Source organism: Neofelis nebulosa, chromosome 14 (genome assembly GCF_028018385.1).
Source record: "Neofelis nebulosa isolate mNeoNeb1 chromosome 14, mNeoNeb1.pri, whole genome shotgun sequence".
Classification (NCBI taxonomy): Eukaryota; Metazoa; Chordata; class Mammalia; order Carnivora; family Felidae; genus Neofelis; species Neofelis nebulosa.
The window spans coordinates 39,136,120-39,153,071 of record NC_080795.1 but is presented as its reverse complement, the minus strand read 5'-3'; the positions used below and the strand labels follow the sequence as shown (position 1 = coordinate 39,153,071).

General features: G+C 40.8%; 1 protein-coding gene across 6 annotated transcripts in view; it reads left to right on the top strand.

Moving 5' to 3' along the window:
- The window catches only part of RUNX1T1 (RUNX1 partner transcriptional co-repressor 1), a 142,519-nt gene that overhangs the window by 39,304 nt on the left and 86,263 nt on the right, over nt 1–16,952 (top strand). Inside the window, exon 1 of one of the 6 annotated variants that reach the window (XM_058698541.1) lies at nt 1,217–1,542. The exons of the other annotated variants lie outside the window; for them this stretch is intronic. Within the exon in view, the coding sequence (XP_058554524.1) occupies nt 1,536–1,542 (7 nt within the window). The 5' untranslated portion in view covers nt 1,217–1,535. Of the gene's footprint in view, nt 1–1,216; nt 1,543–16,952 lie in introns of those variants that run through there. 6 annotated transcript variants of the gene reach the window in all.

Genomic DNA, 16,952 nt, shown 5'->3' with positions numbered 1-16,952 from the left:
TTTTCAGATGGGTTTTTGAGATCTCTTTGAGGCTGCAAGTAGAGGGGAAAAACCAATCTGACAAGGGCTAAAAGCATAGAAGAAGCAAAGGGCACGTTGAAGATCGCAAGGGGATGGCAAGAGTTAAAGGGGATGCTCCTGTCCATCATATGCATTGAGCTTGCTGGCTGGGCAGAGGCTCCGGAGTAGAATTGTTTCTGTGTTTATAGTGGATTGACCATACTATGGAAAGGTAAAGCCTGAGGAATCTGTCTCATCCCGTGCCCTGTTGTTAAAACAAATACACACAGACCCAGGGAAGATTTGCAAGTGTTAAATTGAGGAAGAGTTTTAGAAGCGAACAGCATTTTCCTTCTGCCTGGCATTTTGTGTGTTTGGAAAAGGCATGCAAGGCAGGCAGGCGTGTGTTTCTCCTATGAGGCAAGGATGTTTTACAAAGGACTAAGGAGGGACCGCTGAGAGGAAAATAGCCAGCTTTAGATAAAGCACTGTAACAAAGGCTTGTAGTTTTATATATCATGGTGTCCATTAAAGCTTATGGGGAAGAGTCCATTGAACCTGGCTGGGTATGTGTTATTCATGGGAAGGATAAACATTTAAGGGTGTGCAAAAAATCAGAAATCAGGAGGATGTGATTGTTCAGCTTTTGAAAAGGCTTTACAGTGAAGATTTTGTTTTCATCTCCCATGGATCTCTATGCAAGGTAGAAGAGAGTAAGCTGAAAATGTTTGGAGCACATCAACGCAGGGATCCCAGGGGGTTAAAAGCACTCTAGTAAAATAAAAGTGGTCTGCTTCTGCTTCTAAAAAGTGTTCTATTTTACACATACTACTGAGAAGCTGACAAAGGGAATGATTCGGATACTTTGTTCAGTAGGATAAACTGGCACAAAATACAAAGTCTTAAAAAAATGTTTTTATACTGTTTTGGATTTCCAGTTCAATAAACAAGCTTTGAGGTTGGTGCCTACGTCGGTTTTTAAATAGAGTTTCCAATTATGGCTGTTAACATGAGAGGATGGAAGGGAAGCGTTTCATTGTGAGCAGTGGTAGGGGGCCCGTCTACTTTCCATTCTTTTGGCAAAATAAGGGTTAACTTGTAACGGGATGGGGGTGGTGATGAATGAATTATTCAGCATTTAGCTTATCATTCTGCATTTTACTTTCTGTTCTTTGGTGCTCTGGAACTTGCCCAGAGAGGTACAGTGGGTAAGGGGAGGTAGGGGTTGCGATACTTTGCACACACATCCCTGTCATTGTTCTGCCTGAGGAGACAGGGCTGGGTTCAAGGCCACATGTGCTCCTGTCATCATCCACATTTCTGCTCCAAGTGCAATCCGGAGTGTCAGCTCTCCATCTGTCTCCGCCTGGCAGGCGCACGCGCCCAGCACCCTGCCTCGGGCTATGCCGCCCCAGCCCCTTCTGACGGCCCTCCTCTCTCTGCCGGCGCTCATTCCAGAACAGGAGGCATGAGCCCCGATCGCGCTTGATTTTAGGAGAGAGTCACTTTCCGTGTGGACGCTGGATTCAACAAGGATGCCTGGTGAGTTCGCCCTGCTCTGCTTTCTTTCTCTGATTTTGAAATGAAGAAAGCTTACTTTTTATTATGCATGGAAAATACCTTCTGCCCCACGTAATTTACATAGGCGGGGGGGGCGGCGGGGGGGGGCGGTGACAGAGGTGAGGAGGGGAAGGTGGCATAAGGAGAGTCATCGAGATCTAGATACAGGGGCACAGGGTGTGAAGGCTTTGCTTTCGGAATTTGGGAGGTGTGTTTTAAAGGCTGAGGGGAAAGTACAGCCACATTGAGCCCAAGTAAGAAGTATCGCTTCTGTTACGGATTTTGTGACTGTCATCTGTACCTTGTATCCTGGAAATTTCATCGGTGGAGAGAGTTTTCAGATTGTGGCAGAATCCTGGGATAAGGTCTCTTTAAAAAGCTGTTTATGTCAGAGAAAGTGAAGGGAGCTTTGGAACTGCAAACGATTTCAGTCTTGCCTTAAATCACAGTCCTTAGATGTCATAAGGCAAATAATTGAAATCGATTCATTAAAAATAAAAAGTCTGCTAGATTACTGAAGCTGTTGTGGTCCTGGAAATTTAGTGTATGTCAGTTTCCTCTGAAGCATGTTATCTTTGGAGCCTCGAGTGTCTCCGTGATGGTGGCCAGTGAAGTCTGCTTACGGAGAGAGAAGGCTGGGGGCGGGAGGGAGGGGGGAGCCTGATGGAGAATGGGTTGTTTCTTGCTCTTCTCAAGAACTGTCTGGATTGCCGTGAACCTACTTTGAGCAGCCTGTCCCCAGCTAAAAAAGACAGGGCAGAGAGAGATCCTCCAGCTGGCTGATTTGTGCAGATTATTTGGGTAGGACAGGCAGAAGAGACTGTGCTTGGTCACAGAGTTTGTACACCTCACAGATGGTGTTTTGAAACATTATCTGCCAGTTTTCTGCAACCACAGTTGTGTGTAGGTATTGCCAGTTGTTTGAAGAATGTTTTCCCCTTCAGGATGTGTCTTGTAGTCCTCTTCATTATTGATCTCTGTGCAGAAAGGATGCATTTGTGACAGAAGTGCACTTTTTCATTAGTTCAGTAGACAAGGAGTGTATGTAGCTGAAATATGGAGAAAATCAATTTACAGAAAGACAATGACTGAGGTCTTTGAAAGGTCATTTTAACTCTTTAAGCTCTCATCTTGACTTATATGCACCGCACAACTAAAGATGCAATGTGCGTTGGGTATGTGATAGGGAATCGGTGTGAAAAAGTATTTGTGTGGTTTTCTTTTTTTCCTTATTCCGCCAGAATATTGTAGCACAGTTTCCTCTGATTCTTGTGTCATACCTTGAGTCGTCTTTGTGTCTGTGCTCTTAATATATAGTGCATGACCTGACTTACCAGCATTTTGAAGAGTCTATGTTTTGTTTTGGTTAAAACCCTTTAATAGCCCAAAGCCATTTGTAAGCGATAATAGGTGAGAGAGATTAGTTAGGACCCTTGCCAGCCCCGACTGCTTACGTGCTTACATGATTTTAAAGTCATCTTCAAAGCATCCTTATTGCAAATACATTGAACTATAAAGTTTTAGGATCACCGATAAGTTTGTTTCAGTGTTAAGTCGTTAATATCTGACTGGTTCTAAAGCAGTAGCCTGAAGAGTGGCAGTGTTTCTCACTCTCTCTCTCTCATCAACTGTGTTAGAAAACCTTGTACTTGGATGCAGAGAATATATTAACAGCTGTGACTATAAGCATGTGCCAGAATGGCGATACTTGAGCAGATCTGACACTTGGCTATTTTTGACACCCATCTGCACTTTTTAAACTCTCCTAACGGATGGACTGCCTCTTAATATGTTTTTAGCATATTTTCGTCCATACATATGTACTTATATTAATGGACAATTTTAACCATCTGGGACAGATTTTATATTTTTAAATAAGACATTATGTGTAGTAGATTAAAAGGATGTGTTTTGGGTAATCTGATATTGTCACTGTTTTTTGTTTTTCTTTGACTACGTGTTTATATATATCAACAACTTCTTCCTCCTCCTCCTCCTCCTCCTCCCCCTCTTCTTCTTCTCCCTCTTCTCCTCCTCCTCTTCCTCCTCATTATTATTATTATTATTATTATTGTTATTATTATTTCGGTAGGTCATGGTCAGACCTGGTTCCTGGTTGTGTCAAACTTGATGCAACAATTCTCAAATCTGGGACTTTTTTCATAAAAATGGGGATTCCTGGAAACAAATGTGCACAGACTGAACTTATTCAAAGACATACCAATCTGTGGGGGTGGGTAGGTTAAAAAAAAAGTCTCAGTTTAGGATTTCTAGAACTATTTTGGTTAAAAAAAACATGCTTTAGCTGTTGATAGCATACTGTTAACAAAATGAGCTATAAAAAGTTAAAGGAGACTGCTCCTGCTTTAAAAAAATAGATAAAACTTTTTTTTATGATTGAACTTAATATAAGGAAATATCATGTCACTGCCTGTCACTTTGTAACAACTAGATCCTTGTGTTTAAGAAAAGGAAAATGTTTTCTTGTGAGATGGCTGAGAGACCTTGGACATTATATTGTTTCGGGAGGAGATGCCTCTGAGCTTTCTGAAACATTTATATTTTTATCAATCTGTGTATAATATTATCAAAGACCATATGTTGACCTACAAAATGCTTTCAGGACTGTTTCCTTAAAAGGACAATAAGCGAGCACAGTGAGTGTAGCCCAGAAATAGTGCTGTTCTTTCAGAAGATGGCTAGTATGAGGTCAGACCACCCTTTCTCAATGGTCCTGCTCTCCAGATGTGCCTGGAACTTTTTTTTTTTAAGTTCAAGTTTCCAAAAAAAAAAAAAAGAAAAAAAAGGTCTGTTTTCAAAATCTGGTTTTACTTAAGACATCTCCATCCTGGAGTGCATTTCATAAATTGCCCACATATTTTTCTTAGCAGAGAACTTAACTGGCTGTAATTTTTAACACATGGCCACATCATGTGATATTTTCAAAACACTTACACATAGCTTTAAGAAGGTCCCTGCAGAAATGATCCATCTTCTCACAGCCGGCCCGTTTTTTAACAGCATATCTGCATTTTCCATTTAGTAGAGCTATATATTATTAGCTTACATTTTTGGGTAGTAAAACAGTGCATTGCTGATTGTAAAACATGGACTTTATTATCTGCTGAAAATTGATTTGGCATTTATAGCCACTGTGTACTAGACTGTTTTTCTGTTTTTAACATCAGTGCTTGCAAGCGATGATTTGTGTAAAAAACAGAAATGAAATTGCCACGGACAGACAACTGTTAGTGTCCCTGGTAACTGAACATTTGGGTAATGCACCTGGTTATTTTCTTTTAAATAGATTAATCTATAAATGCTATTATGCAACAGCAAAAAACACAACAGTCCATCCACTGTCACTCAGTTTTACCTTGCAGGTTGATTTTCCGTTGTGTTGGGCTAACTCTTTGCTGTATCAAACAAGCCTCCGGCCAGCTATTAAAAGAAGACTGTATAAGCTGCAGATACCCAATTATAAATGTAGATTGTACAGGCGTGACTTCTTTGTCACTTAGTAGTTCCGGCTTCCCTTCAATCTCTGGCACCACTTCCTTTTTCTTGTCCAGTTATTTTCTGTTAATATTTTTGAGTCCTTGACCTTTTCATTCTATATATTTTCAATAATACTTGGAAACTTTTGCAAGGCATCTTTCTGTGTAGTTAATGGTCTGTTGAAAAAGATAAGTGTTTAATTTTTGGGGGGGTGGTGGTGGTGGTGGTCATTTCTGATGATTTCATAAGACAACTAGTTTATTTTTACTTCTTAGAGTAAACATTCCGCTTGGTGGGCATTATAGAGTCTAGAAATGTTTATTAACCGTCTCATCATTACACTGACATCTGATGTTTGCAAAGAAGATGCTGTAACTATAATATTCTGAGCAGCCTTCTGAGTCATCAGAGGAACAAATACCTTTCAGAGCTGGGAGGTTGATCTGGCAAATGCCTTTAGTTTACAGGTGTTGAAACTGGCTCATAGAGGTTGAGCAACTTGCTCAGGTGGTTTATTAAAGAAAGAAGATTCTCCAGGCCACCCTCTTTACCATGCCACTGCTAAATCTCATATACACGTTACCAGACCAGTGTCAGTCTTACTTTATTGTCTTTCATATTCCACCCTGGATTGCTCTTACTGTATGCTTGCTCCCTTCTTACACCAGGACTGCAGAGGGATGTGGGAGAGAATTCTCTAGCAATAGTCACTTGACCTGTGGCAGAAGTATGCCATCAGATTTGCCTTCTAATTGTTTGGAAATGAGAGAACCTCACTGTGGTTAATCACTAGGGGGCTAAGCAGATTGAATAATGCAAGGCTATGGCAAGGGAAAGGTTACTGTCATAAGGAAGTGCAGGTGGTAGACATTGGTAGGTTGCTGAAAATGTGCCAAGGACCGGATGACTAGGATTCGGTTCCCTTCATGCCCTCAAGGAGTTTTGAGTTGTAGAGCTCCAGGTAGAGAAGGAGACAGTAATTAGGATGTAGAGTAATGAGAGCCTGGAGACAGGAGACAGGTAAAGGAACCCAGAGGTGAGGGAGTACCTGGGTGCCTTAGAAGTCCAGGACGTAGTGGGAGGGTGGGCAGTGGGCCAATCTAGTGCTTATTAGAAACCCATGCCTGTCTTATGTTGCATCAGATTGGATCTTCGTTAATGTAACTTAACATTTTTTACTTTGTTGTTCTTATACTGAAGACAGGACATTCATTTTTTGTTTATTAAATTTTAATTTCTGTGTGCGAGAGTGGGTATAGTATTTCTCGAAAGCGGTTTCTTTGCATACTGTTGTGGTTCTTGGGTAGCTAACTGTATCTAGTGGAATAAGTCATTAACTTAAATGACTCATAACTTGAGAACAATAGGATTTCACACCTGACCAAGAAGCAGGTTTATCTGGCTGGCTTTCTCAAACAGCTGTTTGCATTAATTAATATTAATGTAAATGTACTTTCTGAGAATGTCTAGCTTAATTATGTTTTTCAACCCATAGAGTTCCAATCAAAGGAATCAGGAAATCCTCTTAATCTCAAAGGGAATATATAACTGCCATCTCTGAACAGAATAAATCTCTGATAGTATAGGAAGAGCAGCCTATTATTGAAAACTGGCCCATGCCAGGCCCAGGGCTAGGCACCTTATATACTTTCTAGGTCTCACTGCCCTTGTTCTGTAAATGGTTTCTGTGACCACGTGATCTGTTTGAAACCTGAAGATCAGGTAAATTAAGCTTTGCCCCCAAGGACACATAGATCCAGTTAAATGGCAGAGGAAGGATGCTCTGGTTTGTCTGATTTTGGATTCCTTTCTTGTTTTCTTTTTGAGGACGGGGGAGGATGTTGTGGCTTGAAGACAGGATATTTTGTAATGGAAGCTAGATGGAAAGATTTAAAGGGGGATGTTTGAATTTGGAGTAGAGTTGTTCTCTTTGCTGAAAAATAAAAATGGTACAACATTAGCCTTAATCATCAAGAATATCTTGGATAAAATAGGTTAGGATGGGTAGTTCTCTGTGTATTTCTACTCCTTTTGAAAGAGTGCAGTGAGACTAATAGGCATCAGGGGGCTAACGTCATTATTTTGAAAAGTCTGATAGAAATCATAGATTTATTCCTTGTCAAAACTGTACAGGCTAACTAAAACAGCACCTTTCTAGGCTTTGGGAAAGAGGTAAACCTGCTTATCTTTTGTTGATCAGAAGCCCAGATAGGATTTTCCAATGTCTCAGGTTAGTAGAAAATTGGAAAGCAGATGATATATTCAGCATATTGGCAGACCAGATCGTTTTGTTCACCAACATTGTGTGGTTAAACAATAAAAATTAAAAAAAGTCAGATCTCTTGGTAGTGAGACTGTTGGGGACCCGTGATTCTGCCCCAGGAAGGTTCTAGGCCTGCAGACACAGTGATTCCAGACGATGGGGACACTGTAGGAAAGCAGATACCTTTCTTCCGCATGCCCCTCCCTCCCTAAAAAGAAGCAGTTGATTTTTAAAATTGTGGGATGCTTTCTCTAGAAGCTTTCATTTCTGTTTTCCACATTTCTTTTTTAAAGGCTGGACGATAAGTGTACTCACTTTATTAGAGGGATTCTTTTAATTCTGTGTGGTTTATTAACATCGTGTCGGGTACTTGCTGCTCATGCAAGAATATAATTTTGAAAGAACCGACGAGAACATGATACTGTAAAGAGTTTGGCCTTAAGAGCTATGTAATTAGATGGGCAGAAATGCTCTTTAGGAAGAAGGGGTATTAGAGGGTATCTTTATCATGTGTTTATAGCTTGAACAAGAGTCTTAAAGAGTTAGACAAAATAAACAAACCATTCTTACTAAGCTGAGATGATTTTGAGGGTGTGCTTAGTTATTTGGAAGTTTGAGAAAGACAGTTGCTGCGCTTCTGAGCATCCCATTACTTTACATTTGAACTTTGTATGATTTAACTTCACTGCCTTCCTCAGGCCTTGTCTGCTTTAATGGTTGTCGGGTTATTGGGAGGAAGACGCACAATAAAATTTGAGGGTCCTGTGGTAACAATTTATATATTCTTGCACTTGAAATGCTTAACATGTGTCCTGACAAGGATATGACCGGAATGAGGAAGGGCCTGGATTCTGACACTTTCCGTGCGAGATGGGCATTGTTTCCTCTTTATTATGGTTGTATCTGAACCTGTACACTCAGCACTTAGGGGAACACTTCATTTGAAAGGCCTGTTAACATTTATTTTCTTCCTTTCTGCTCTGGCATGAGTTGTCTTTGTACAGCCTAGGAAAATATTAAAGGGATGGAAATGAAAATTTGTGTTCTTAGAAAGCACCCTGTTTTCTTCTAGACTTCCCAGAATACTCCTTATCATTGGTTTATAAAATATAGAGTGATAGAAATCAGAGGCAGAGCCCGGTTGTTAATTACCCAGGCATGCTCTTCCTTACCAGCATTTGCTTGTGAGAATGACATGGCCAAAAAACAAAAACCAAAACAAAACAAAACAAAAAAATGGTAAATGTAGACATAACCAGACTTTTAAAACTTTTTCCATTTTGTACACTTTAGGAGTCTCTCCGAAGAACTTTGCTGAGAGGAAGAGTTTACCTGTCTGTATTATTTAACTGTTTGCTGCTGAAGGGAATGTCTATTTGTTTTTCGTCTTTATTTACGTCTTACTCGCATCGTGGGAGTAAAGCATTTGGGACCCTATCGATGTGATGTTAATATACCTTCCATCAAAACCTCTCGGAGAATTCAGCCATTTGGCGGTGTTTTCCAAAGAGTAGAAGAGAATCTCTTTAAGCCACAGAGTTGCTTCTGTTTGCTGGTTTAAAATTTTTATACTTACTGGCAATCATTTTGGATGGCCATGGTCTTCTCACTCAGCGATAGTCTTGCTCAGTGAGTGCCGAACATGTTTTACCTTTTGCTTTACAACTTGGATTTATATTATGCATGATTAATATGTGGTGTTTTATCAGGCCATCTTTTTGAAGAGCACAGGGGGTAGAGAATGTCAATTCCTGGGTGTGAATCAAGGTTCCTCCACTTAGTGGCGTGACCAGGAACAAGTCAGCTTACTGTCTGCCCCAGCTCCACGTTCTTTGTCTTAGAGACAATTATTCTGCCTTGCTGACTTTTACTTCACAGGACGGTGATAGTCATGATTGGAAAGGTGCTGTGTGCCCCTAAAAAGCATAGTTTACATGCAAGCAGTAATTATTAAAGGCAGACCGTGGTGCTCTCTGGACTTAAAAAGGGGGATAGTGTTTGAGCCACACAAAAGGGCTCTACACTCTGGTGCTTGATGAGTTTTTTTGTGCACATTTGATGGGATTTTCCAAATTCTGTTGACACCCGATAGGATTTTCTCCCATCTCTGTCATCTGCCCACCCCTTTTCACTGAATTCGCCCACTCTTTTACCCATTCCAGTCATTTGCTAACTTGGAAAGGTCACCAAACTTAGGATGGTGAATAAAATAATAAGATACATGCTTAAGAAAAGTCCATCTTGGCTTTTTTCAGTTTTTGCAGCTTCAATTCAGTGATTCAGAGGCTTCCCTCTCCCCCCACCCCCCACACACACTGATTTTTCTGTTACTTGGTAGGGGATGTTGCTAGAGAGATGAATTCTGTCTAACCTTTTATGTCTCCCAAGATACATACTCTTCTTTGTTGTTTAAAATAGACATCTGAAACATCATCAACTCTTCTTGATAAAGCTGCCATTTACATTATGATCTTGAGTTCTTCGTTCTAATAATTCCATTCCAGACTACCTGTGAGCGTGGCATATAGTAGGCAATCAGCACATGTTTGCTTAATGAGTCAGTGAGTGGATGAGAGGTGAACTGGGATTCACCGAGATCTTAAAGGAAGGAGATAATGCACAGAGCATGTTAATTATGAGGGGGAAAAATAAGTGACTCTTGGAGAAGTTTTGGTAAATGAAGTTTAAGAATCAAGTATCTGCTTTCAGCATGAAGGAAACATAATGCATTTGTTTTTCGGCCATACAACTTCATTGGTAGCTAGCTGTGTCGTAGTTAAAATTGCATGCGTTTGGGGCACCTGGGTGGCTTGGTCGGTTAAGCGTCCGACTTTGGCTCAGGTCACAATCTCGCGGTCTGTGAGTTCGAGCCCCGCGTCGGGCTCTGTGCTGACAGCTCAGAGCCTGGAGCCTGTTTCAGATTCTGTGTCTCCCTCTCTCTGTGACCCTCCCCAGTTCATGCTCTGTCTCTCTCTGTCTCAAAAATAAACGTTAAAAAAAAAAAAAATTGCATGCATTATAAATCAGTTTATCATGATCATATGTGTATAATGCAATGTATAACACTTAAACCCTTTCTGGCATAATTACTGAAATCAGAAACAAAGTCCAGGGCTTTTGACAATGGTACACAGTATTTTGGGAAATTGGCTGTCCCTTTACCTGAGCACTTGTGTGTCGTTTGGGAGGAGGGGCGTAAGGTTTCAGTCTTCTAGCAGACATACTGAGTAAGATTCTAGCAAAAGACAAATATTAATGAAATATTTTCATCGTTTCAGTTACACAGGAAATTCAGCCAAGCAGTTTCTTCAACCAATAATCTTAGATGAGTAGTAATGTGATAGGCTGATAAAATTTATCCTCGAAACTCCAGAGAGCTTGCTAAGATAATCTATTCAGTGCATGATATATATAGTATTCTCGTGAAGAACATGTAATTTCTCGCATTAATGCAGCTCTCTTTCTTGAAATGTATTTGCCTTCTTCTATGTGTTTCAACATTTACATTGACTCCTTTGAAAGGAACAGGGCAGGACTTTAGAGTTTCAGGGACTATTATTATATGGTATACCTGAAAAGAATAATCTTGCCAATTTGACAGGTATTTGGTATTTCTCTTAATTTGTGCCTTTTAAAAAATTCATAGGTCAGTTTAGCTTATCAACCGAGTGGCTCTGTTTTTAATCAGGATATTGTGATGTTCTGCACAGATACCAGACTTTCTAAGGGTGAGGGAGCACTTTGGAAACATGGTACAGAATGACTTAGATAAAGTGGGTTCGCAGACCAGTAGCCATCACCTGGGAACTTCGTGGAAAAGGACATTCTTTGTCCCACACCAAACCCATGATCAGAGACTCTGGGGGTGACCCTGCAGTTGTGTTTGAACAAGTTCTCAGAGGATTCTGAAACGCGTTGACGTTTGAGAAGCACTGTTGTAAATTACAATTTTTGTCTCCTTCTGTATTCTAGAGAAAATACCCCTTTGTGATCATAAACTAGTGGAGATCCTAGATAAATGGAAATCAAGGCAATTTATTTATTTTAAGTGATGTATTTAAAAAATAATAAGAAGTTACTAATAATGTATTTATTCAGATCCTTAGTTTCTAATGGCATATTCAGATTCCCACACATCACAGCTAAATTGACGGAGATCCTAAAGAGAGGGTGCGTTTCACTTGATTCAGAGATGTTATTTGTTCTGATAGTTGCTTTTAAACAAGTGAGTTTATTTCAGTACACTCAGGTACCTTTTATTATGCCCTGGTCTCATTTTGAGGCCACCTTTTGATGATTCACAATTTTGTGAGTTTAGGTGATGGGGCCTCTGTAGACGTTATTTCGGTAGACTACAATTTCATGCTAATATCAGGTAGTCTTGAAAGTTTAGACATAGGAAAGTGTCTTTTTTTTTTTTTTCCTCTCTCTGTGTTGAACGTAAATAAGGGTTCAGCATAATTAAAAAATGTTTCGTCAGTAGTGCTTGGAGAAGATTTATTTCTTATGTCTCCTGTATCTTCTGTTGTTCTCTTTTGTGCTTGGTGTGCCTTCAGTAAGCGTCATCTGACACGCTTTGTGGCCTTTGCCTCCTGTGATAAAATAGATTGAAATGATTCCTGGCACCATCTGGTGAAGAGGGGCAGCCCTGGAGGACTGGGCTTTGAGAGAAAGTGACTGAATGCTAAGAAATGTGGAAGTCTAGGGACACAAGCAAAGGTTTTTTTTTTTTTTTAAAGAGCATGAACATTAATACATCTTCTTGAGGTTTGATGGGACATGTACTGCCTACTGCCCCATCTGGTGCTTATGATAGCATGGCATATTAGCAGGCTGCAAGTTCATAATGTATTCAGGGGGAGGAGACATCCCTTGCATACCAATTGAGGCGTCCTCTCTTTCAGAACTGCTTTTGAATTTCAATGATGTTTATATCTTCCAAGCCGTGACTGAACTGAGCATTTCCGCTCTGAGGAATAACATGAGAGTGTGTGTGTGTGTGTGTGTGTGTGTGTGTGTGTGTATGTGTTCTCTCCTGTTCCTGCATTAATTTATCTTCCTCTCTTCTTTCTTTCTTGATGAAACTATAAGTAGTTTTTAACATTATGTCGGTATATGATTTTTTTTACAAAAAATTTCCGTTTTAAAACTACATAATTTTTTTTTTCTAATTTCATTTATGGCACTTAGGGCATATTGCCTTGTGGGATTATTTGTGTCGCCGTCCCTTTATAGATTGAACACTTTTTGAGGGTCAGGCCTGTATCTAATTATGTATGTGTCTCCATGGCACCGGGAGTTCAGTCATCCATTTAACAAATATTTATTTACTGAGCTTACACGGTGGGTGTGACACTGTTTTAGGTGTTGAGGAATCACTGGTGAGTGGGCTGGGGAGTCCCTCCTCTCAGGGCATTTGTATCTTAGTTGGGAGGAATGCAACAATAAACAAAGAAACAGATACATCCACAAGATAATTTCAGACCAGGCTAAGTACTATTAAAAAACAGTCTAGAAAGAGGAGGTGGGAGGGGAGGGAAGGTGATGGGGGGGGGGGTGCTCACTTATATTGGATTGTCAGGGGAGGCCCCTTTAAGGAGGTGAGGTTTCTGCCGAGACCTGAGCATCTGAAGATTTAGTGGGAGAGGAATAGCAAGTCCAAAAGCCCTGAGGTGAGAACATGATTGGCATTTTCAAAGGTAGCTTGAGCCAAGTTCAGGCAGCCATGGCCAGGAGTTGGGGTTTTATTCTTACCATGTCTAGAAGCCATCAGAAGTGACATGATCTAAATTAATCTTTCAAAAGGATAACTTGAGCTGCCATGTGTCATGCTTTTAGTAGGCACTAAATAACTATCGAAGGAGTGAGATGATCCTTTAAATCCACGGAGGCATTCTGTTGAATTGGAATGAGCATGGATGTTAGTATCAGAAAAACTCTTGGATTCTGGCCTTGCCATTTGCTTGATGTTGGACTCTGAGCAGTTATTTAACCTCTTGTGGCATGTGTCTTCTCATCTGTCGAAAGGGAAAATTAGTACCTAAAACCACGATATTATTGTGAGAGTTAAATGAGATAATTCATTTAAAAGACCCAGCACAGTGCCCAGTTCCTAAAAGATGCCCGATCTACCATTGACACGCTGAGCACAATTAAAACATTTGGGCTGGTTTCGAGGAATATTTAAACAGTTGGCAGCATCTTGCTGGAAGTCCTTTTCTGGTACTGTTATCTTTTGAATAAAACACTGTTAAAATATTACATGGTAGTAGTACCCAGCATCTGTAGTCTGTTGCTCTTGATCTAGAATTATATTAGGAAGAAAGCTCAAGGAATGTTGTGGCAAAATCCATGTCCCCTCAAACAACCTGGATTGTTTTTTAAAATTTCTTCTTAGCCAAAATGTATCTCAGTGAATTTGAAACATTTTTACAAGTGACATTCTATCAGTTGCTTTATACACACACACACACACACACACACACACACACACACACACACACACGTTCTCTCTCTCTCTCTCTCTCTCTCTCTCTCTCTCTCCCCCCTCCTACCTTCCTTTTTTTTTTTTTGGAGTTTAACTTAAGGAAGCCAAAATGCCTTCTGAGTCGGTGTGATAATTGTGGTTATTTGAAGGATGTTAGAGACAAAAGTTGTAATTCATAATAAACAGTAACTTCATTAATTAGTTACATGTTAATATTAGCTACAAGCCATTTGAAAGGAATTTTTGAATACACTCAAATGGGGACAATAAGGAGCTGTTGCCTGAATGATGAGCTTAATTGCAGGAAACAATCCTTCAAGTATTTTCATTTAGTCTGCGAGGCAATGTTTGGCTGGTCAGACTTTCTGCAGCGGAATTGTGGGATCGGGGTGGGGGCAGATGTTGCTGGTGGTTGAATGTCTAAAGAGTTCCAAGTTACCATTGCCTTAGACACAACCCACATACACGGGTTAGTTGCATCAGTGTTTAAACTGGCTCTTTACTTTTAAAATTCTGTATTTGTTTTTGGCTAGAGGTTCTCGCCTCAACTGGTAGATTATTTTTTTTTATATCCGTCGTCGTCCCCCCCCCCCCCCGAAACATTCAGGAAAACAAATGATGCTTAAGGAATGTGGGGGAGGAGGTAGTGTGGGCAATTCAGGCAAGTTTCGTCAGCACTTACAAGATTCTTGAGATGTTTTTTCATGGCCTACAGAACCCTACAGAGCTGTTAACATCTGCACGTTTATGTGAGAGGAGCCACAGGATGCCATGAATGCAGATACTTAGGTGGTATTTGTCTCTAGGGAGAGAAGAGAAAGAAAAGGCAGGCTGGCCAGGTGAGATAGGTACATGGGCTCTCAATAATGATCTGCCATACTTTCCCCTCAGTTTAAGACGGAACCAAGAGAACAGGGTCCAGACGTTATTTACTGATACCTCATGCATTTTGACGAAACCAGAAGTCCTTAAAGGTCTGAAAAACTATAGTGAATGTTCATTGAAGCAATTGGTATCAATCGTAAACATTCGCATTTAGTTAATTGTTTATTGAAAATATATTAAGTTGATTTGGTTCCTTTGAGCTGAACATTTGGCAACATTTTGGGGCGCCTGGGTGGCTCAGTCAGTTGAGCGTCCGACTTCGGCTCAGGTCATGACCTCACACTCTGTGAGTTCGAGTCCCACGTCAGGCTCTGTGCTGGCAGTTCGGAGCCTGGAGCCCACTTCAGATTGTGTGTCTCCCCCTCTCTGTGCCCCTCCCCTGCTCATGCCCTGTCTCTCTCTGTCTCAAAAATAAATAAAAACATTAAAAAATTAAAAAGAAAACATTTGGCAGCATTTTTGTAACTGAGCACATATTGAAAGTGCACGGGTTATGCTCTAGTCTTTCTCAATAATTTATGCAATAGTTTTACTTGAAAGAATTGTGTGGGAACTTTTCTTAAAAAGGACTGCTCAGCTGCTCAGAGCACAGATCCTTGCCATTGTAAACTGCATTTAGGCAGGTGTCTAGCAGATGTTGGAGGAAGTGGGTGAATAGATTAAGTGGGTGTGGCATCCTCTGCCCTAATATAACCTATGAGGCAATTTTGGAACGAATGGTTTGAGGGCAGAGACTCTTGTCTCTGACTCCTTTCTTGCCTGTAGTGCCTAGCACAGTGTTTCTCACGTAATATGCATGATGAATTTCGCAGAAGAATACCCTGTAACTCAATGACAGCTCTGTGATTCATGCATTCCCTTCATCAGTCATGTAGCAAGTATTGATTGAGCTCTTAATCTATATTACACCTTTCTCTAGCCCCTGGGGATGAGCCTGTGAATAAAAGCAAGCATAATTCCTTGCCCTCATAGAACTTACCTTCGAGTGTGTGCGTTTGAGGGTGGCCGTGGATGGGAACAGACAATAAATGATGAACAAAATATAAGTGAATTCTGTGGTAGGTTAGAAGATGATAATTATGAAAAAATTGGGCAGGAGAAGGAGGCTCACTCAGGCTGTTGAGAGAAGGGGTCAGGCTTCAGTTTTAATTAGGGTGGATAGATGGGCCTCTTTGAGAAGGGACTTTTGTGCAGAGACTGGCGAGGTAAGCAAAGGAGCCCTGTGATTCTGTGGGGGTGGGGGACATAAAGGCAGAGACTGAAGGCTGGAGGGTGGCCTGGGTCAGTTCAGGAACAGGAAGGAGGCCAGTGTGGCTGGATGGGACCTGGGGTGAGGGTGGAAATACGCTGGGAGAGGAGATTCAGAGACATAACTAGAGAGTGAGTGGGAGATCCTGGAGGGCTCTTTAGGCCATTCTAAGGACTTTCCTATTCAACAGAATTTAATACTCATCCCAGATAACCACTTCCCAGCACCTTGGGCACAGGCGTTGTTCTCATCTGCATGATGCTATGACATCAGGTATTTAAGGAGTGCCACCATCTGAAGACCTCAGTGTGCCTCAGGGAAATTGCTGTCTGTTATTTTTTATTCCAGGCATCGTGCAGATATTTATCTTACTGCCATTGTTACTCAACGCGATTTGCTTGTGTGTTCTGTTTTTTGTGTGTGGCAGGATGAATTCCCTAACCTAACTCCTACTCTACCCAGTGCTGGTCAGATCTACAAGTTCAGTCTTCTTTGGGTCCTGGCTGCCTTATCTTAGTGCTTTTAAACCCATTTTAGGTACCATGTGCTGAGAAACAGGCATTTGCCAAAGGTAAACTAATAGTCACACTGGAGTGATATTGAAAATCTTGGCGTAAATCCTGTGTTTGTGGAAACGGGCATTATTTGTGGCTCTCATAGGCTGCAATCTAGAGCCTCCTTAAATAGGTTAAGGTCTGTCAGCTTCCCTAGTACCACTGAAGTGAGTTAAGTTGGTTACAGTTTCCCATCTATTATTTATTAACACATGAGAAGTTAAGTTACCCTAGTATCTGTTCACATGTGAGTCATCTCTGACATGTAAGTCATTCCTTTCTTCTTTCAAGGCAGAGACAGTCTAAAATGATACATGGATGGACGTAAGGTATCAGTGAAAAATCTGTATCCTCTGGGAGAACACAGGCCATGGTGTAGACTTCCTGCATCTCCCGGTGCTGTCAGCTTAATTATCTCAACCATTTCCTTGGACCCACTTGAGATTCCTGACTCTC